The 19,687-nt window shown below is 52.0% G+C and overlaps 10 protein-coding genes across 10 annotated transcripts; 5 read left to right on the top strand and 5 right to left on the bottom strand.

Annotated features, from left to right (window-relative positions):
• Nucleotides 1-117: 117 nt before the first annotated feature.
• On the top strand, nt 118-525 carry N7498_005506 (uncharacterized protein; the record flags this gene model as incomplete). The annotated part of the gene is made up of 2 exons (XM_058452568.1): nt 118-456; nt 514-525. 2 exons carry the CDS (start codon nt 118-120, stop codon nt 523-525), a joined length of 351 nt encoding a protein of 116 aa, XP_058309106.1.
• Nucleotides 526-662: 137 nt separating this feature from the next.
• On the bottom strand, nt 663-2,404 carry N7498_005507 (Ygr210 GTPase family protein; the record flags this gene model as incomplete). The annotated part of the gene is made up of 10 exons (XM_058452569.1): nt 663-689; nt 750-870; nt 920-1,099; nt 1,154-1,359; nt 1,412-1,623; nt 1,674-1,705; nt 1,765-2,127; nt 2,189-2,198; nt 2,255-2,312; nt 2,369-2,404. 10 exons carry the CDS (start codon nt 2,402-2,404, stop codon nt 663-665), a joined length of 1,245 nt encoding a protein of 414 aa, XP_058309107.1.
• A 1,418-nt stretch (nt 2,405-3,822) lies between these two features.
• Nucleotides 3,823-4,301, top strand: N7498_005508 (uncharacterized protein; the record flags this gene model as incomplete). The annotated part of the gene is made up of 2 exons (XM_058452570.1): nt 3,823-3,936; nt 3,987-4,301. The coding sequence occupies 2 exons, from the start codon at nt 3,823-3,825 to the stop codon at nt 4,299-4,301; spliced, it is 429 nt and encodes a 142-aa protein (XP_058309108.1).
• A 951-nt stretch (nt 4,302-5,252) lies between these two features.
• On the top strand, nt 5,253-5,966 carry N7498_005509 (uncharacterized protein; the record flags this gene model as incomplete). Its single annotated transcript, XM_058452571.1, has 1 exon — nt 5,253-5,966. One exon carries the CDS (start codon nt 5,253-5,255, stop codon nt 5,964-5,966), a length of 714 nt encoding a protein of 237 aa, XP_058309109.1.
• A 217-nt stretch (nt 5,967-6,183) lies between these two features.
• N7498_005510 (uncharacterized protein) lies at nt 6,184-7,137 on the bottom strand (the record flags this gene model as incomplete). The annotated part of the gene is made up of 2 exons (XM_058452572.1): nt 6,184-6,882; nt 6,934-7,137. The coding sequence occupies 2 exons, from the start codon at nt 7,135-7,137 to the stop codon at nt 6,184-6,186; spliced, it is 903 nt and encodes a 300-aa protein (XP_058309110.1).
• Nucleotides 7,138-8,121: 984 nt separating this feature from the next.
• On the bottom strand, nt 8,122-9,050 carry N7498_005511 (uncharacterized protein). The gene is made up of 2 exons (XM_058452573.1): nt 8,690-9,050; nt 8,122-8,521 (listed from the first exon to the last, which is right to left on the bottom strand). Exons 1-2 carry the CDS (start codon nt 8,997-8,999, stop codon nt 8,142-8,144), a joined length of 690 nt encoding a protein of 229 aa, XP_058309111.1. The 5' UTR covers nt 9,000-9,050; the 3' UTR covers nt 8,122-8,141.
• A 263-nt stretch (nt 9,051-9,313) lies between these two features.
• N7498_005512 (coiled-coil domain-containing protein MAD1) lies at nt 9,314-11,662 on the top strand (the record flags this gene model as incomplete). Its single annotated transcript, XM_058452574.1, has 3 exons — nt 9,314-9,458; nt 9,523-9,674; nt 9,734-11,662. 3 exons carry the CDS (start codon nt 9,314-9,316, stop codon nt 11,660-11,662), a joined length of 2,226 nt encoding a protein of 741 aa, XP_058309112.1.
• Nucleotides 11,663-12,143: 481 nt separating this feature from the next.
• N7498_005513 (ERG4/ERG24 ergosterol biosynthesis protein) lies at nt 12,144-13,583 on the bottom strand (the record flags this gene model as incomplete). The annotated part of the gene is made up of 1 exon (XM_058452575.1): nt 12,144-13,583. The coding sequence occupies one exon, from the start codon at nt 13,581-13,583 to the stop codon at nt 12,144-12,146; it is 1,440 nt and encodes a 479-aa protein (XP_058309113.1).
• Nucleotides 13,584-14,220: 637 nt separating this feature from the next.
• On the top strand, nt 14,221-16,650 carry N7498_005514 (OPT family oligopeptide transporter; the record flags this gene model as incomplete). Its single annotated transcript, XM_058452576.1, has 2 exons — nt 14,221-15,051; nt 15,106-16,650. The coding sequence occupies 2 exons, from the start codon at nt 14,221-14,223 to the stop codon at nt 16,648-16,650; spliced, it is 2,376 nt and encodes a 791-aa protein (XP_058309114.1).
• A 681-nt stretch (nt 16,651-17,331) lies between these two features.
• N7498_005515 (SH3 domain protein) lies at nt 17,332-19,337 on the bottom strand (the record flags this gene model as incomplete). Its single annotated transcript, XM_058452577.1, has 2 exons — nt 17,332-17,868; nt 17,925-19,337. The coding sequence occupies 2 exons, from the start codon at nt 19,335-19,337 to the stop codon at nt 17,332-17,334; spliced, it is 1,950 nt and encodes a 649-aa protein (XP_058309115.1).
• Nucleotides 19,338-19,687: the final 350 nt, after the last annotated feature.

Genomic DNA, 19,687 nt, shown 5'->3' on the forward strand with positions numbered 1-19,687 from the left:
TAACATGAAAGAACCATGTAACTTAGCTTATAAATATTTTACATGCCAATTACTGTTTTTAAAATCCATAAAGCCATTACCATCGCATTTTTAACGTCCGCGTTGAAACTACAAGACATGCTACTCTTCCAGCCGGCTCGGTCGGCTATGCGCACTCGCATATCCGCAACGCCAATAACCCGTTGCCTGAGTCGAAATTACGTTTCAAAGGAATGGAAGGGAGCCGACTCCACAGAGCACAGTACCAAGCGCGCTAAAAAGGGCGACACTGAAGATCCGTCTTCGGCAGCCTCAGCGTCGGGTATGAAGGAAAGAGATGCGAACGAAGGTATCGCAGACGACACCAAGCAGCAAGGCACGACGGAGAGAGGTGGGCGCAAACATGGCCAGAAGGCAAAGAAGGAGCATCCTGCTGCTCCGGAACCGATTATTGGCATGAATGATGAACGGGCACAGGTAAGAGGTGCCCTTTTGGCTGTGAGTTCAGATTGCTGATCCGATTTTATCGTGCAGAAGGGTGGTTAATTTCGAAATCACGTCTACTCGATCATCTATCTATACGGGTGGTGCTATATTCTACAGAATGGGCGTTATGGATGGCATCGTTGCAGGGCATGTCTATTGGCGTTCCACGAGACTGTACATGAGGTGTGACTTATGGTTTACCTGCCAACCTTGAATGAAAGGATCTACAATTGAGTGTTAGTCTCGAAATCAAGAGAACCTTGAGGGTGGTAGAAAAGTCTTACATCGTGTTTCCCAACTGCGACGATATCCTCCTCGGACACGCGAGTGCCGCCGATGCCTTCAATATAGTTGATAGGCACGTCGCCCATCACCTTTCGAGCCACGTCACCAACGGTGCTGTTCCTGCGTAAAGTTAGTTAAGAATTACAATTATCTCTCTTGCAGCACTCACTTCTTGACCAGAACACAATCGCGGAATACGGCGGTGCCATTGCCCGAGCTGAACGTCGCGACATTCCTTACTGGGAAGACGGGAACAAGACCTAGAAGCTCTGCAGCTCGAGAAAGACACTGCACCACACCGGTGGATCCAAATCGATACAAAACCATGTCTTTTAAGTTCTCGACACGGCTGTTTGGATTCCGGTCAGCCATAGATCCTTATGTCGGGACCGGGCACACTTACGTTTTCAACTTTTCGTCCATCTCCTTAAGGCCTCCACCGTTTGGATCGCCCATTTCAATCAGATCCTCCCGAGTATCCACGAACTCGCTGCCTTCAACGTACTTGATATATTCCTGCTTGGCTAATCGGCGCAGGAAGACCTCTGATATAGCCGAGCAAAGCACGACACTTTGGGGATCTTGCATCTTGGCGATCTTACTGATATTCTGTGATTGGCGTTAGCAGGCTCCACGACATCTCTCCAGGGGGTAAACGCACTTTATCCGCATCTGGGTGATCGATTTTGTTCAATGCGAACACTGTGGGAAACTTTTCGTCGATAAAGGTCTCGACCATGGTCTTGACGGTCTCATCCGACCATTCTTCAAGCGGTTCTTTCAGTGCGAGCCTGTCCAGCACCCGCGCAACAATTGTTGACGTACTTCCATATCCTGAAAACTGGCCCTGTAGTGTGTCGACTGGGTTTGCCTCTGTATATCGTTAATTGCCGGTGTCTTGAGTATCAGGGCAGTTCACTCACTCGTCGCAATATGTCTCCGTTTAATGGAGCCCCTAAAATCAAACATCAGCATTGTTCCCACTGCGTATCCTTTTGTTCGCCGTCAACGTACCACTTCTCCATCAAGTTTCCAAGCACCCATCGCACAATCTCCGACCGCAGCCATTCAATATCCACGGAAGGATCGTAGCCGCGAGTGGCCTTCCCTTCGGCATCGGTGGTCCCACTCACATCCACCACATGGATCAAGGCATCCGCATGCCGCAGATCATCCAAGAACTTATTTCCGAGTCCCCGTCCTTGATGTGCTCCCGGCACCAGTCCAGCCACATCTAGCAGTTCAATAGGCACGGAGCGCCGCCCTTCATGACAGCCACCGTAATTAGGCTGGCACCGATCTGAAACGTTGTGTCGCTTGCAGGCGCATTCGATCTGAAGGTATCCGATGGCTCGCTGGGGGTCAATGGTTGTGAAGCTGGTGGATTGTGTTAGCGCGTCGATAACGCGGGAATGCTGAAGCAGCCGGCTGTACGTACGGGAAGTTGCCTGTATACGACCCAAGGTTAGCGATTGAAGTAGCATGGGAATCCAGGAATACTTACCAACTTTGGAGGAAGCATCGGTCAAACTGTTCAATGTCGTGGATTTCCCACTTGAAGGCTGCGTCCCTCACATGGTCAGCGGGGTGTTGGAGGGGAGGATGAAAAGAGACTGACCTTGCCCACAAGGCCAACGAGCGGATCGCGGGGCATATTGGAATATTGCGAGCGCTAGAAGGAGACAGGGAAAATATATTGCCTCACGTAGTCAGTCGCAAACGTCACAGTCATAATTTCACGTTCATCGAGAATCCTGTCCGCGATAAGAATTTCTGCCGGTTGAGACCGCCTTCGCGCATCCGCGGGAACTATACAGGAACCAGAGCTTCGAGCATTCAGGGCCAAGAATATTAATACTGGTGACACGATTCGTTTTTGAAATTTGTAAAACAAAATACAAAGAAGGGTTTCGAATTGGGTGCGTGGATGGGCCGCGATGTACAGGTACATGTAAATTTGAAGAACCTCAAAAGGTAAATGAAACCACCCGATCACGAGTCAGGGCAAGGAGATCGGAATGCAGAGCATTTTTTGAGAACTACGCCTGGTCATGACAGCATGATAGTACCGTCTAGCCTATTGGTCATGATAAGTACGCGGAGTTTCAAGCAGAGCCTGTACGTGACATTGAAGTTGGTAGAAGTCGAGGAAACCTCACTCTCCGATAAGGGTTATGCTGCCAAATCATAGAGGCTGGGTTGGTGATAGGTACATATGCCTGGGTATAAACTATAAACGGACGCCCACTTCACTTTTGTTGTTGAGTTGTCTTCCTCCCGGTTGAATGTGTGGGCCTTGACAACAATCTTGGAACTTGCTCTCATGTGCTCCACTCCCCCATAACCCAGCCCAGATTTATTAGAGCTGTTGATTATGTATAACAGGAGTCGTCAGGATTCAGGTTGAAATGCTCCAATATAGCGGCGGGGCTATGACATCGAGCTTCCGATTCGGGTCTTGAAGTAATTCTGGAAAGACCCAGAAAGATCTGCTCAGCAAGATACTCAGAAAGATCCCTCGGAAGATTTCTTGAAAAATATCAACGATGTCGTCTCGTAATCAAAGAGAAACAAAGAGAGCTCCCACCAGCTCTGTAGATTTACAACTACATTTGGCAAGGTAAAACCTCGATCTACATAATTGAACGAAGCCGGCTATGGGCTGGCGTGAGGCCCGATAACCCCGATACTAAGAAATATCTAACCCAGTAGGGCATCACTTGTATGAGGCCTCGCCACCCGGTGTCGTATGGTGCGTGCGCTATGACGTTAAATTTGCAAGCTTGGAGCACGGACGATGGAGATATCTCTCTGACACCATAGTTCAAAATGAAATGGTGTGTAAGCCCTTCTCTGGTTGCGGTGGAGACTGAATTCATGGCCAGGGTTGCTTCGATGTCGTCATTCCCGACTTCTGGAACAAACGTCACAAGCCAATGCCGCCTCTAAGAGTATAAGAATCCTTTGGAGGCCGCTTTGAAAACTTCGAAAGTTAATATTTTTAACCCCAATCGCAACTTTGCAACTCTGTTTCCCACACACTCAATACCAACGTCCTTACATCAAACCATCATGTCTGCTCCCAACATCCACACCACCCGTCAGGACCTTGCCAAGGAGGAGTCCCGCGTTGCCCACCAGCACGGTGGTAAAGTACCTGCTGATTCCGATGTGTCCCAGATGAAGGTGAGCTATCTCAAGTTCCTCCAAAATAATCCCGCTAATTCGTCTTTTAGTCCATCATCGACCAGGGCACCAACAAAGGCGAACAGATTGAGAAGACCCAGGCCAACCTTCCTTTGCCTGACAAGCCCCCAGTCGCCAGTGACTGGAACTCAGCGGACCAGCGCACCGTCAACGTCGGCTCCGGCCGTTTGGAGGAGCCCATCTCTGGCGATGGCGACAGCGCTCTGCGCGGCCCTGCGACTGCGTCTAGCAGTGCGCGCGTCGATGGCAAGGAGCTTCATGTGCCTACTGCTCCTCACGGCAACGTTGGCCGCCAGGGCAAGGAAGGCCTCGACCATCTTCCTTCCGATGCCACTTCTCGATAAATGCATTTCAATGGGCTGGATCCATCTTGTATGATAGTCATTTTTACGGAGCTATGAGCGAATGAGTGATTCACAACAAAATTTATGCTTTTGATCGATTTGGATCGTTCGAGATTTTACGACTCAAAAAGTGAAACCAATAGATGTAGATCAGTAGCTGTCGCGTGCTCAAAAATTTGTTGCGGGCAAATTGATCGATCCCCATGCTCTGATTGGTGGAAATACGACCGCGGTCTGGATGCGTCGACCGGTCTGCTCTGCGAACGCCAGTTACAACCACCTCTACAATGGCTCAATTCCGAGCGTTTCACTGAAAAAAGAACGTGATAAATCAGAAGAGCAGAGAAAAATGGTTCTAGTTATTTCCCATAGTAAGGATGGAAAGAGTCAATCTAGAGAAAAGATCATACCGTTTGTAGCGGACTTTCGTAAGTGTGACATCACCAACCAAGCTATCTAAACTATTACCATCCTGCCAACATTTGCCGGAAAACGCTGGGGAACCGACGAACTCAGTTATCCGCGGTGAGATAGAGATGTGGAGACTGGACCCTCTCTGACGACCACGGCTTCTGCCAGAAACACAGGGTTCAAGGCTAACAAGCAGGGATACTCCACCTTCCCTTGTTTCGACGGCTCCATTCCGCCACCGAATATCCAAAATGCACAGGGTGATTGACGTGACTGCTTGAGCCATCTTGTTATCCCTTTGGTTGGACCGCGTCGGAACCTTCGTAAGTGTGACATCACCTGCCTTGATATCCCTCCTCTTGATACCACGATCGTTTGCAGTGGTGTTTCATACTTCGCCTATCTGGATCCTATATAGCTTGCTCGCCGCTTCGTGTCTCGTTCAATTATTCAAGCAATCTTTCTTCAATCACAAAATATCACCAGCCCTTCATACCAAAACTCTCCCAATTTTTCCAAACTATATACAAAACAATCACCATGGATCTTCAGGGCACTCCTCTTCCTCACGGTAACCGCAGCACCAAGGTCACCAATGACCCTCTTGCCTCCCAGCAGCCCATCGAGGAGCCTTCTGGCCCCGTCGCTAGCGACTCTCTCGCCGCCCAGTCCATCAAGCAAGGCGGTGGTTTCTCCGAGAACCGCGGTGCCGAGCCCATGGGCGTTTCCGGCAACAAGTCTACTTTGAACAACACCGATACATCTGCCGCAACCGAGCTCCCTCCCGCTCCCGTAGGTGGCCTCCGTGAGGACCGCCAGCGACAGGAGAAGTACCCCGAGGCCCTTGGCGGACAGGGTAACTTCCCCGGTGCTCATCACAGTGGCTACGTCGGCGGCCCAACCGCTGCGAAGAAGGAGATGGGCATGAACGCTGGCGAGTACTCGTCTGCCAGTGGCAGCGGCCGCAGCCAGTTCAACGGTGGCCAGGCCCCCTCCTACGTCAATGACATCACCCCCGGCTATCAGCACTCCAAGCCTGCTGGCCGCAACATCCACGAGGGTGGCTTCGAGGCCGACGACAAGAACAACGCTAGCTTCAACTCTGAAATTGGCTCTGACCAGGACCCTGCTCGTGCTGCTATCAACAAGTTCCAGCGTACGACTGCCGAGAGCGGCCCTGATGCCGGTGGTCCTCGCCAGAGCAAGGTCGACAACCAGCATCCGTTCCAGGCTCTGGATGAGCAGCGTGCTTAAAAAAGGGCTACGGTAAGGCCAAAATTAAAATCATTTGAGCAAGCGAGCGTGTCTATTTGGTTCATGTCCATGATGAAATGAAAGGAATATGGTTTTGTACATTAGATCTACATGAGAATCGAAAGGCCAATGTCCTTGAACACTTCCATCCAATCTTCGTATACATGTACAGAGCTCTATACACATGGTAGACACAGCTCATTATATAAAGGGTTGTTCAAAACCGATAGTCATCCCTCTCCGAATCCGATCCGGAGTCCGACTCGGATCCACTCGACAACAAAGTAGCCACTTCATCCCGGCAATCCGTCTCGACTCTTGCAGCTACCATAACGTGCATTGGTGCTTTGATCAATTCTTCAGACTCTTCGGAAAGCCCCTCGCTCCTATTTCCCTCCCTTTCAGCTTGTCTCGCGGCCCTTCGTTTCCATAGATAGTTGCCAAGCTCGACCAGTCCGATCATGAAAATCGCGATCCACACCATTGCAAGGAGGACCATGACCGTCGTAAATATTCCAGGAAGTGGGTATTGCGGGAAATTGGCCGGTGCAAATTTCAAGAAAGGAAGTGGGATCCGGTAAGAGAAGAACGAGATAGAATGGCCGGATGCTAGTTTGAACTTTGCGGACGAGAAAGTTACGGTTTCCCCCGTCCGCTTCCCCCTGTAGGATTGCGGGTGGCCCAAGATTTCTCCATAGTGATCGGCATAGGTTTTCACCTCGAAGGATGGCTCCTGAGGTTTACCTTGTGCATCATGGCGGTGATGTTCAGCCTGTGGTGGTGGCGGTAACGAGTCCGGTGCAACGGGTACCAAGACTGATACGGTTGATTTTCCATAAGACAGGTCGTGTTTATAGTGGAGTCCGGGAGGACCTTTCTCAATTGAGCTGTCGTCATTTTGTGTGATAGAGGATATCTATAGATCGTCAATTGCTGATACAAGGGCATAAACATGAAGAACACCAACCTCCATAGACTTGGCCTGTGGTAGCTCAACCCCATATTTGTATCCGGTTTTCTCAAAAACCTTCCATACTCCCCGAGATTCCGGGTCCGCGAATTGATCCCTTTTAATCCATTTGGGTGTGCGAATGGGGTGAGATGCGGAGGGGTGAACAAGAGCGAGAAGCAGCGTAATGAGCGACCAGTACTGTGGACGAAAGCCAAACATTGTGTTTTCGTATTTTCGATAAGGAAAGGAAACGTTAAGGAAAGTCAGCCTGATGGATGCATCATAGAGAGAAAATACAGGGTGAAGGGGATCCTTATATTATTCTGGGGTAGGGCAGGCGATCCGCAAGGGTCCAGGTTCGGATAACGCGTACGACCTGCCATCAGCCAGTGTTCCTGGATTGTAAAATGGGGATCTCAAGGGGGAGCAGATCCGTGTACCTGGTGGGATACCATTAGATAGCACGCTGATTGGGCTTCAGGTGGCGTCCGCAGAGTGGCGGCATGTAGACAAAGCCCCTTGTTCGCCTGTTGAAGAAATAGAGGGGATCGATCAGATTGATCACCCTGGAATGATAGTGCCGTGCATTGATAGTGCGGGTATGATGCAAGGCCGATCGGCTAGACTTGCGCTTTGTCCCTGGTTTCGTCTAGGGTCGTGCCTCCGATCGAGACCGTTGACTGTCTGTGCAACTGGTACTGTATCTGCGGCTGCAGGCTTCGCGCCCAACTTCACCGAGTTCAAGCTTTGCTCGGTTTCGCCGTGTAACCACCTGTGCTGCTCAACCGTCGGGATGGACGTGCGTTTGAAAGCTACGTCAATCTGTGTGACCCCTCGATTATCTTGCGAGGTTCTACTCGAATGTTGAAGCCATTCGCATCTACCTTCCTAAGGGTTAAGTCATCGCATGGGTGTGCCTCGAAAGGGCTATTTCCATGTACTATCTGCAATAGCAGTCGCATGGCTCATTTGAAAGTACCAAGTACGATAGCATCATGTATGGGGTGATTTCTCTTTGGAATTCTTTTTTTTCATACACCGTTGATAAAAACGCCGAAACTGCAGTTGAGCAAAATATGGAAAAAGAAATAGATACCCATAGGCCGGACCCCCAAAGAAATGCACGGTCCTATCAGACTGGAACAAAAACCTGTACAATACGAGAACCCACCCGCAACCAGGAACGTGGGAAAGAAGCAACGCAGGACGAACATGGCAACTGCTTAAACGGTGATACCCTTGGCCTCCTTCTGCACAAGCTTGGCCAGCTCCTCGTACACCTTGCTGAAGTCCTCGCTGTCGGCATCGTCAAGCTTCTTGTTCTTGCTGGCGGACTTGGGGACAACCATGGCCACACTGGTCGGGCGCTTGGTGGCGGCGGAGGCACCGAGCTCAGCGCGAGAGGTGACGAAGACGTAGGGAATGCCGTGGTCCTCGCACAGGACGGGGATGTGAGAGATGACATCCATGGGGGAGATGTCGGCAGCGAGAATGACAATGCCATTGGGGATATCGATGGCGGCGTTGGCGGCCGGGATGGGCGACTTGCGGAGGGCCTTGACGACCTCCTTGACACCGCGCTTGAGGGACTTGTTGACGGCAGCTGTAGAAGTGGAGATGGTTAGCATAGAGATTCGACATGATACCGAAAAATGGGTTGCGCGGGTGTCTTGAAAAAGGCTGCTAGACTGTGCACACCCACTCCAATTGGAGCAAAACCGGAGTGCAACCCCAAAAAAACATGTATCAATGGAATCGCTGCAAGACTTACCCTTCTTGACGCTCTTCAGCACCTTCTTGGCCTGCTTATCCTCGACCAATGGGTTGGCAAACGGCACGAGAGCACCAATGGGGCGCTCGCCGTCGACAACCATGGGGTCCTCAACGACGGCGGCGACAGCCTGGTCGAGGCCATCCAGGACCTGAGAGGTGATCTCCTTCTCTACCGCATCGGAGAGAGTGGTCTTGTCCTTCTTGTCCTTCTTTTCCTTCTTGCCGGCCTTGTGGACACCGTCCTTGTCGGCGCGCTTCTCTTTCTTCTCAGCGCGCTTCTCCTTCTTCTCAACCTTGTCCTTGCCCATGATGTCGGATTCGAAAAAGACGAACGGGGGGCGATGTGGGGGTGTGTTGGGTGTGCAGAGAGAAGAGGCCGGCTCGAAATAATTTCAAGTTCGATTTTCGATAAAATTTTGGCACTAGTCCCAATTCGGTAGCTCTGGGCTGATGACTAAGATCCAAACATCTCCGCCTTTGTTGCGCTTCTCGGCCTCGTCGTTTCCTTTGTCGCGTTGCTTGTCTGTTTGGGAGGAAAGACTAGCAGCCTCCCCAAGCACTTCCCAGAGTGAGTGCTTACGAATGCTTCTTTCTTTGTACAGAACCTAACACACCTGCCAGCATGGACAACAGCCAGTCGACGCGTCCGGCGTCGCAATTGATTGCCGGCTTCGCATCGCCTTCTACCCCTGCCAGTGCGCAAAGATCTATGCGACATTCAGTTCGATCCATTCAACCTCAGCCTTCATCCCACCAGTCGGTGCATGGTCAGGATCCACCTTTCTCTTTCAATGGCTGTGCATTGAACGGTATACTAAACGAAGGCTCCAGATACCGAGAAAGATGAATTACGAGTCCTAGTGAGCACGCTCAAGTATGAATTGGAAAACATCAAGCAGGAGAGAGGCCTGGAGGCTCTACGACACGAGAAAGAGACTCGGGATCTCCAGCTGAGAGCAGATGCGGATTTCCGAAAGGCGCAGGTTGGTTTCATCCAGGATCATTCTGAGATGTATTCAGACTAACCTTCTGTTTTTGCTAGACTGCCGAAGCTGCAGGCCAACGTGCCATCCACAAGAGCGAGTCGTTAGCTAAGGAGCTAAAGGAAGCGCAGGAGCAGGCCCTTGACGAGAAAACCGGTCTGGAACGCAAAATCAGAGGCCTGCAAGACGAGAAGCAAAATATTCAAGAAGAATTCAGTGACGTGGAAGCCAGGCTATCCGACCAGGAGCGCCAGTCCAAGTACCAAATCAACGAGTTGGAGACCGTCCGAGCATCGCTTCAGAAGACGATCGAGGAGCTTCAAAATGACCTTCAAGCGGCTCGCAGCTCACATCAAACTACCCAGGAGAAACTCTCCGAACGTGAATCCGAGGTCGCCAATTTAGAGTCAGAGAATATCCGCTTGAAAGCAGAAGGGAGCGGTGCTGAAGAATTGGTGGTCTTGAAGCGGGAGCTCTCGGACCAGGTCAACCATATCCGTGAACTGGGGTCCACAAACCGAGACCAAAATGCGGAATTGCGACACCTCCGGAAAGTCCAGAAGAACGTCGAGGTGGTTGAGGAGCAGAAGAGATCGCTCGAGAACCAGCTGCAGCTGATGAAGGGGCTCGAGGCAGAGCTCGGCACTTTGCAATTCCAAAAGCAGATGTTGGAGGATGAGCGACAATCGTGGAACAGCTTACTCCAGGACAATGACCAACCTGCAGAGTTTGATTCTCCTGAGGCGGTGGTAAAGGCGCTGGTCCAGGAACGCATCGAGAAGGCAACCCTCGTTGACAGACTCGGGAGCGTGGATGCACAGTTTTTGGAGAAAGATGAAGCGATCAGGAGTCTCGAGAATGAGAAAATTCAACTTCGCCAGGAGCTGGAAAAGCTTCGTGCAGCTGGTGGTGGCTCAGTAGGAACACCAGCAGGCACAGAGGCTCGTCTTCGCTCCCGTCTAGAGCGCCAGCGTGCCCTAGCAGTGAAGGAGGTTGAGTACTTGCGTGCACAGCTTAAAACATTTGACGTTGAAGAGGAGACGATGAACACGGATCAGGGCACATTCGACGAGCAGAAGGCCGCTCAAATCGCGCAGCTCGAAAAGATCGTGGATGAGTACCGTGTCGAACTACAAAAGACCCACGAAGAGTTGTCCAAGCGAGAGGCACCACAGCAGGACGAAGCGCAGGCCGAAGCTCGAGGAACTAAACGTCCTCTGTCACCCGCTGATAGCGATGCCGAGAGCGAGCGGCTGGCAGTGCTCTCTCGAAAGAATCGCAAACTGCAGGAAGCGCTTTCGAAATCCGAACAATCAACAACTCTTGCGCGCAAAGAGCTAGAGGCTGCCAAGTCTCAGATCAAATCCTTGAAGTCCAAATCTCGAACCCGTATTCTCGAGCTGCGCGACAACCCTACAGCCGAAGCAGAGAAGATCAAGATGTCGACACTGACGACCCTCCGCTCCGAGAACAGAGATCTCCTGGCTCAGCTGCGCAGTGAGCACACGGGCGTTAAGGTTGTCCCTATCAGCACACTCGACAGCCTCAAACTTGAGATGCAGGACATGGAGGCTATCGTCGCAGACAAGGAGAAGCGCATGCGCCGGCTCAAGGAAATCTGGACCGCCAAGTCCTCCGAGTTCCGTGAAGCCGTCGCCTCCTTGCTCGGCTACAAGCTCGACTTCCTCCCGAACGGCCGCGTCCGCGTGACCTCGATGTTCCATCTCTCTTCCGCCTACCGCCATGGCGATAGCGGTGCCTCTGATTCCCGCGGACCGGGTAGCATGGGCGACGACGGGGAGAACTCGATTGTGTTTGACGGCGAGAACGGCACGATGAAGATCTCCGGCGGGCCGAATAGTCTCTTCGCCATGGAGATTAAGCACCTGATCAAGTTCTGGGTTGAGGAGAGGAAGGATATTCCCTGCTTCTTGGCGGCTATGACCCTGGATTTCTATGATAAGACTACTAGAGCTGCGAGGATGTGAGACTGGCCCTTTTGTCTGATCCCACCCTGTATCTCTATCAACCGTTCCTTGCCGTTTCGCTTTGTTATGATTCCCCAGCACGTCGGCCCTTATGCTATGTTTTCTCATTCATGACTGGTTCCGCATCTATGTAAACAATATGAAAGACCTTGTAGGCCTTCTTGACCTGACCTTAACTTTCTTGGCTAGTTGTTTCTTGCCTTCTCATATCTGACCTGAACTAAGATGTCTGAATATAGCTATGTTGTATCTACCCAGGGGCTTGGTAAAGGGGTCTGATATCCAAATCACGATGGTCTTTTTTTTTTGCCTATAAAATTTCCTTCGGGCGTCTTCTGCGCGGAGCGGAATGCCATGTCATGTTCCAAAGGGTTGCTTCAAGTATATTTGGAGGTATAGCGGCGGCGATAGCATTGATTGTAACTTACCGGCGTCAACAGAAAGGAAAGGAAAGACAAGACAAGAAGGAATACAACCATGTCTAGATCACATATGGAATAAAGAGGTATGGCACCTGCTTCTCATACTCTTTCCATGCCTCTCCATACTTGTGCCGGCATTTATTGATATCCCTCATGGCCCGGTGGGCGATCATAACACAAAAGAAGACCGGATAGAACCAGGGGAAAGGGCTGTCAAAGCCAGTAATCAGACCCCAAGAGATAGCGAAGAACATATCGCAACTGTAGTGCAGCTTGCGTGCAAGTCCGTAAACGCCATCGGCCAAGATAACATCCCCATTCTCGCTCACAATGGTCTTGGGATTGTGGACCTCCTGCCAGGGCAGCTGTGGGAAGGTCTTTCGCTTGGACCAGGTGCCTCGCTCCATCATTTTGAAAGAATTCTTCTGGCTATTCGCAATGTCCCAAACACAGTAGACGAAAAGATAGGAGACGAAGAATCCGGTCAGTGCCCACTTGTTCCATGCATATGTGGATGGGTCATGGTTTGCCAGGTAGAGGGTGCAGTGGCAATAAGACAACGGGACCCCGGCCATGTTCCAAAAGGTCAACATGAATCCAAGCTTCTCTTGATACATGTCCCAGGTTGTGGTGATAAGGTGCTCCGCCTTGGCGCAGGCATTGGCGTAGGTGAAGTGTGCCATGACCAAAAACAAAACTTCGCCAGAAACGTAGCCATAACGTTCATACTGGCGCGCGGCAGCAGCACAGCTCAGACCAAACAAAATGAACCACGGAATTCGGACTTCGTAGAACATCTTCAAATCCAGGATTCTAAATAGGCGAGGGTTCAGCTCGGCACCCATAAAAAAGTCGTAAATCGGATAGCCGGTGACACGGTGTTGAGCGCCACGAGCAAAAGCGGAAAGATATGTTACAAGGCTGACACAGAAGCCAGAGATGATGGCGACAGACAAGATGGGACCGAACTCGTCAAGGAAAGTCCAAATTGGAAATAGCCCGGTGGCATGCAAGACAGTCATGACCAGAATAGTGAGATAGAAGCTGGTGTATGCCGAGCAGTGGTATTTCAACTGCTTCCCACCCAAGTGAAGAAGAGATTTACCGTAGCATGTAAATCCAGGCATCAAGACGTAGCATGCAGCCTCGAAGATGATATAGGTCCAGTAGATACGCCAGGCCCTGAAATGCGGGAAAGCACCGGTGTAGACAAGATGGCACAAATGCTTCGCAAAGTCGACTAAAGACTGGCCATCTTCAGGAAGAGGTAGTTTTCCATCGTAGTACGTGGCTCCAATCCACATGTAGTACATCAACGTAGGGAAGCCAGTCATGAGAGCGAGGCACCCAAGAGAGCCGCCAAACTCAAAGTGCCCCGAGTAGTCAACCTTGGGATCCATGCCGGGTCGCCAGCCACCGGTGATGTGCTCTTTGGCGAAGTCGGCGGTATTGTCATTGTCAAGCCTTTTCCGAGACCTGAGCTCGGTAGTTGTAGCCATGTTGCCTCGATGTAGTGAGGAATGTGGTCAATGAACGAATGTGCAGGAGGGAGGATGAAAAAGAAAAGGAAGAAAATAAATAGGGATAATTTATATCCACTGAAGTTGGGTTCAATTCCTAGGGAACCCTTGGGAAACGGACCTGCCCTACCCCAGTTCGGGGTATACCTACAGGCAGAAATCCTCCAGCCTCGGCAACCTTGAACTGGCTTAGACCAGAATAGTAAACTACTATTCTCAGTCCCCTGTGCCTCAGTATAGCCCCGGGCCTGAATGGGATTTTTAGAGACTTAGAGTATGTAAGTCATACAGAAATCTCTGTTAGACATGTTGGTCAGAAGCGACGACACTCGCGGGACAACTACCATAATGTGTCGACTAATTTCCAGATCATGTGGACTGCTTCAATATCAACGTCACATGCCCATTTATCTTCTAATCCTTCGCATGAAACCCCCAGTTCTCCAATTTCTGCAATTGAACTCCAAACACATCTCTATAGTTCATCTACGTCTAAGCGCTCGGAGCGGGACTGACGTCAGGTGATGGATCTTATCAATGCATTACTCATCCGGGGTTATCACTATCGCCCCGATCTTCGCCCAGCAATTTGTTCCACTACTGACCTACTGGGCCGATGAATTACCAGTCTCTCAGCATGGCACGCGATGCCTCCGAGCCGCGGCTCCGCTCGGGAAGTAGACCATCCTCGCGCGACCAGCCCGACCCCATCGCCGCGGCGGCAAACACACGAGCGCCGACCACCTCCGCACAGAGCTTCACGCCCCGATCTCTCATCGTCGGCCTCATTATCGGTGCCTTGATTACGTTCTCCAATACCTACTTCGGCCTCCAGACAGGATGGATCAGTACCATGGCCATGCCGTCGGCCTTGATCGGCTTCTCGGTCTTCAAGGTCCTTGCCAATCATCTATCCTTCCCATTCACGCCGATCGAGAATGTCCTGATTCAGACCGTCGCTGGAGCGGTGGGAACTATGCCTCTCGGTTGCGGGTTTGTCGGTGTCATTCCTGCTCTAGAGTTCCTGCTGAAAGACGGCGAGGATGGGCCGAAGGGTGACGGCGGGGAAGGCGAGGGTGGACCCCTCAAGCTGGGCTTTTGGAAATTGGTTATTTGGAGCTTGGGCGTCTGTCTGTTTGGCGTGGTTTTTGCCGTTCCTCTGCGAAAGGAAGTGATTGTGCGGGAAAAATTGCGGTTTCCAAGCGGCACTGCTTCGGCGTTGATGCTTCGAGTCCTGCATGGGGCTGGAAAAGACGAGAAGACACCGCTGTCACCTCAGGATCACACCGTTGAACCGGAAGGACCTAGTGAACCTATTCGTCAACAGGAAGAGGAGCAGGGTCTTTTGTTGAAGAATGTCGACACTGAAGATCAGGCGGCCCATCAAAAGGATTGGAGATCGAAAATGCGCCTTTTGGTCGGTGCTTTCGTAGTATCTGGTGTTTATGTGAGTTCATTTTTCCAATTGGGCCAGGAACAGGCGAACTAATTTTATGCATAGACACTCTTTTCATACTTCGTCCCCTTGGTTCGCGATATTCCTTTATTCGGCGTGGGCCTCGCCTCCAACTGGCTATGGACCCTTAACCCATCGCCTGCATACATCGGACAGGGTATCATCATGGGTCCATCAACCTGTATGCATATGCTTTTCGGTGCGGTTTTAGGATGGGGAATACTCTCTCCACTGGCCAAGGCTCGCGGATGGGCTCCAGGGCCTGTGGACAGCTGGGAAGATGGAAGCAAAGCATGGATCGTGTGGATTTCTTTGGCAATCATGCTTGCCGATTCCCTCGTCAGTCTTGGATGGCTGGTGGCCAAGCCTCTCGTGAACCGCGCTCCCAGATGGATGGCTCTTTTCCGATCGACTCGTGTCGGTCGATGGGTCGCATTACGGCTGCAGTCTTCCAATTCCCACCATCACTCTTACATCAATTACTCTGCGTTAGACTCCGATGGCCAACCTTTGGCTCATGAAAACCATATTCCCGTCACCGCCACCATTGAAGAAGAAGATGACGATGCGCCGCCATCGCAGCTTATCTCTACTCGCACGGTTATAATTCTGCTCCCGCTGACCTTGATCCTCAATGTTATTTGCATGCACTACGTCTTCGGCGACATCATGTCCCCACTGTTGTCAAGTCTCGCTACTCTCCTCGCGGTCCTGTTATCCGTCATGGGTGTGCGCGCTCTGGGCGAAACAGACCTGAACCCAGTATCTGGCATCAGCAAACTCACCCAGCTTCTCTTCTCCCTCGCCACCCCAGCATCTCATTTCTCTCGACGAACAGCTCTGGTCACGAATCTCCTGGCGGGTGCAGTCTCCGAATCTGGTGCCCTCCAAGCCGGCGATATGATGCAGGACCTAAAGACAGGCCACCTTCTCGGTGCAAGCCCGAAAGCCCAGTTCTACGGCCAAATGATAGGCAGTGTTGTCGGCGCCGCGCTCTCTACAGCTGTATACAAAATGTACGTGAGCGTCTACGAGATTCCAGGCGAAATGTTCCAGACGCCGACTGCGTATGTCTGGATCTTTACCGCGCGCCTTGTGACTGGCCAGGGCTTACCGGATATGGCCTGGCAAGCGTCTTTCATTGCCGGTGTTATCTGGATGATCATCACTGCCGTCCGCATTGCAACTGCATCTCCTGCCTTTGCGCAGAACGGTAAACCACCAGCTTGGAGGGACTGGATCCCCGGTGGTATTGCTGTGGCAGTTGGCATTTTCAACGTCCCATCCTTCACTCTGGCGAGAGCTATTGGTGGTGTCATTGCCTGGTGGTGGTCACGAAAGCATTCCACACCCTCCGCTCAACCTATCTCCGTGGAGAATAGTAATGGAGTTAATCCTGGCGCCTCGACAGGGGAGTCTACAGAGCTGCAAAGTGGGCAGGGAGGCTCTACGTCCGCTGATCGGGAAAGTGCGAAAGCAGACGCCGCTTCTTCGACTGTTGTTGTCTTGGCGTCGGGTCTCATTTTAGGCGAGGGGATTTTGAGTATTGTAAATCTTCTTCTCGCGAGCGGACGCGTGCCTCACCTCTAGTCAGCGGAGACCGTCATCTTTATAGACCCATTTGCATAGCGGGCATGGATTTTGAACACCAGAATAGACGTACTACAAGTGAGTTTTCGGGAAGCATTTCGGTTAATTTTATGATTCTATTTCAGTCTATCAAGTTCAGTACAGTAGGAAAGTTTACTACCTATGCAAGGCGGATCACAAGTAGGACAAGGGTTGATTTAGATATCTATGTACCTAGATAACAGATTACACGCTACCAAGGCTAGGACAGATTTCAGGGTATTCCAACAAACCCACTGAATGACATTCACAAACATCCATGTGTCTGTGGAAAGAGAATGCATGCAGCCCACTTGAAGTAGAATAAAGATGCACAAAAATCAGAGGCCACCAGCTCCACCAATTAAACTTGGAAGCGCCGAGCAGGAAGCCACCAGCTGAGAAGGTAAGACGCGTACGCACAGGATAGTACAGGGGCATAAAACAGACAACTCGGTATATTTAGAGTTAAAAAAAAATAGGGAATTCGTTCGTCACAGACGTAGATTGAATCGAGTTGTACGAGGCAGGCTCATTTCCGTCCAGCGGGACATTGACAAGACATAAGCGACTGGCTCGTTCTGCAGAGGCTCGTAAACTCGGGATAGGGGTATCTTCATGTGTTTGGTTGCAGATTAGAAGCCCTGCGAGAGAAGAGGTTTCCTATCGACCTGCGTCGGGGGAGCTCGGCGCGGAACCGGGAAGAGCTGGAAGATGGGCTGTAGGGGCTGGAGACGGCGGCCCAGTTGCAGCTAGCGGGCTGGGGGACTTGGGAGGAATAGCGCCAACATTTGGCGGGGACATGTTGCCAGCACTGTTGCTTCGCTGTCGCTGATTCACCGGCATTACGGGTTGGCGCTGCATGCCAGGAGGTCCATAGGGTCCGGGTGACATTGAACGAGGGACTGATCGGATCGAAAGACCCATCGGCCCAGGCATAGGGAACTGCACAGGTGAACCAGAACGGTTCTCGGGATATGGACGAGGAGGGCCGGCATATCCAAGCCCAGCGGGGGATCTTGGCCGTACGTCACCTGGGTAGAAGCGACCTGGTGGGGGGCCCGAAAGGATGCGGCCGTTAGGGCCCATTGGCGGAGCGCGAGCTCCAGGAGGACGAGAGCGCGGCTTCACAGGGCGCGCGGAAAGGCAAGACCGTGGAGCCACTCCTTGCTGGGATCGATCAAGACGCGTACAGAGAGCCTAGAAAAGATATAAGAACATGTTCTTACTTTCATCATCAATTTAGAAACACTTACCCATCCATCGTCGTATTCATGAAGCATGCGAACCAGCGAGCCAGTACGAAGACCCAATTCATCTTCCATCGAGGGGTTGAAGTCCATTTGCACGCGGTGAACATTATTCGAGCTTGTACCAGCAGCAGCACCCGCAACGGCACTCATACCAGCCGCACCATCAGCGGCAAATGTCGCAGATGCAACAGACTCGCCATCGACACTGACGGGGCTCGGCGAAGAGCCAGGTGGCGAGTGAGCACGGTCATGGGATGCCATAGCGGCTCCGCCAACAGCCCCCATGGCGGCGGCTCCAGCAGCCGAGCCCGGCATACCACCAGGTGCATGTTCAGCCACTGGTGTTGTGTTGTTGCCGAAAGGGTTAACTGGGTCATTGAACGGGTTCGAACCAGTGGCAGACTTGGGCGGAGTAGGAGGTGGGGAGTTGCCAGTGAGGTTGCGCGTAGCACCAGCAGCAGTGCCAGCCCCAACGCCGGCAGCAGCAGCGGCACCGGCAGCGGTGGCCGGGTTGAAACCGCCGTTGCCGGTCAGGTCGGGGGCGAACTGAGTAACCGGACGAACATTGAGCTTAGGAGCAGTTGAAGGAGTGGATGGTTTCGTAACCGGGGGAGGCGGCGGGAGATTGAAAGCTGCTTTCTCGTTCTCCTCCTCCTCCAGCCTCATTGCCTGGCTACGCTTCTTCTTACGGATGAAGAAGAAGATCAGGGCAGCAATCACACCCACGCCGAGAATGACACCAATGGCAACACCGGCCTTGGCACCAGAAGACATACCCTCGGACTTGGTGTTGAGCGAAGTAGGCGAGGTAGATGCGGCCAAGTTGGTGGCCGAGGCAGTGGGGGTTACGGCCAGGGCATTCACATCTTGGCTCGAATCAGCGGTCGTGGAGGTCACCGAAGTCACAAAGCTTGCAGTCGGAGTTGACGTAGGTTCGATCTTGGTGGCCACCGTATTGTCTTCGGAGGTCGTAGTAGGCTCTGCCACGGTCTCCTTGGCATCCGTGGTAGTCTCGGGGATGGCTTCCTTGGTATGAGTGGCATGCGTCTCGATCATGGTATCCTTTTCGCTCTCGGTCGTAGTGGCTTCGTGTTTGGGAGGGTTCTTGGCCGTGGTAGGCGGCGCCTCGATTATTTGCTGCGTCGTCTCTGGCGACGGTCTGGTGGCTGCCACTGCGGGACCAACGCCCATCATGGTGTTCTGCGCAGGTGCGGTATTGGTGTCTTGGTCAGTGCTGTCAGCATCGTCGTCGTCGTCGTCGCCGCTACTACTACCACCACCAAATACGTCGTTCCAGCCATTGGACAGAGCATCGTAGGCGCCCAACAAGGGGTTGGAATCGTCGTTGTCCAGGAAGCCCCGCTGCTCAATCTCATGAGGGCGGTGCTCATGAACGTGGGCATGCCCGTGCACCATGGTCGAATGCAATGCTGTCCGAATATGGAGAAGCACAGAGATCCGGAGGTTAAAGATCGTAAAGCGACAATGGCTCCTAAAGAGAGAAAGAATTCCCGGCCCAAGCTAGGATTCCAACGCGAGTTGGTGCCTTCCGTAAACCGCGTCAGTGGGAATCCTTGTGAGGAATGTAGATAGAAAGAATGGACGAGTTGGAGATCGAGCACCGCCGATAACCAGATCAGGGAAAAGAAGGGACCACGACTTCCAGGCCGTATAGAGTTGTAGGAAAGAAAGAGAGTGAGAGAGAGAGAGAGCCGCCCAGCGACGGAGCAGGTACGTGAAATTGATCTACAGTAGGAAGCGAGATG

This window comes from Penicillium cinerascens, assembly GCF_028974065.1.
Source record: "Penicillium cinerascens strain IBT 15544 chromosome Unknown contig_5_segment0_segment0, whole genome shotgun sequence".
In the NCBI taxonomy this organism is placed as follows: domain Eukaryota; kingdom Fungi; phylum Ascomycota; class Eurotiomycetes; order Eurotiales; family Aspergillaceae; genus Penicillium; species Penicillium cinerascens.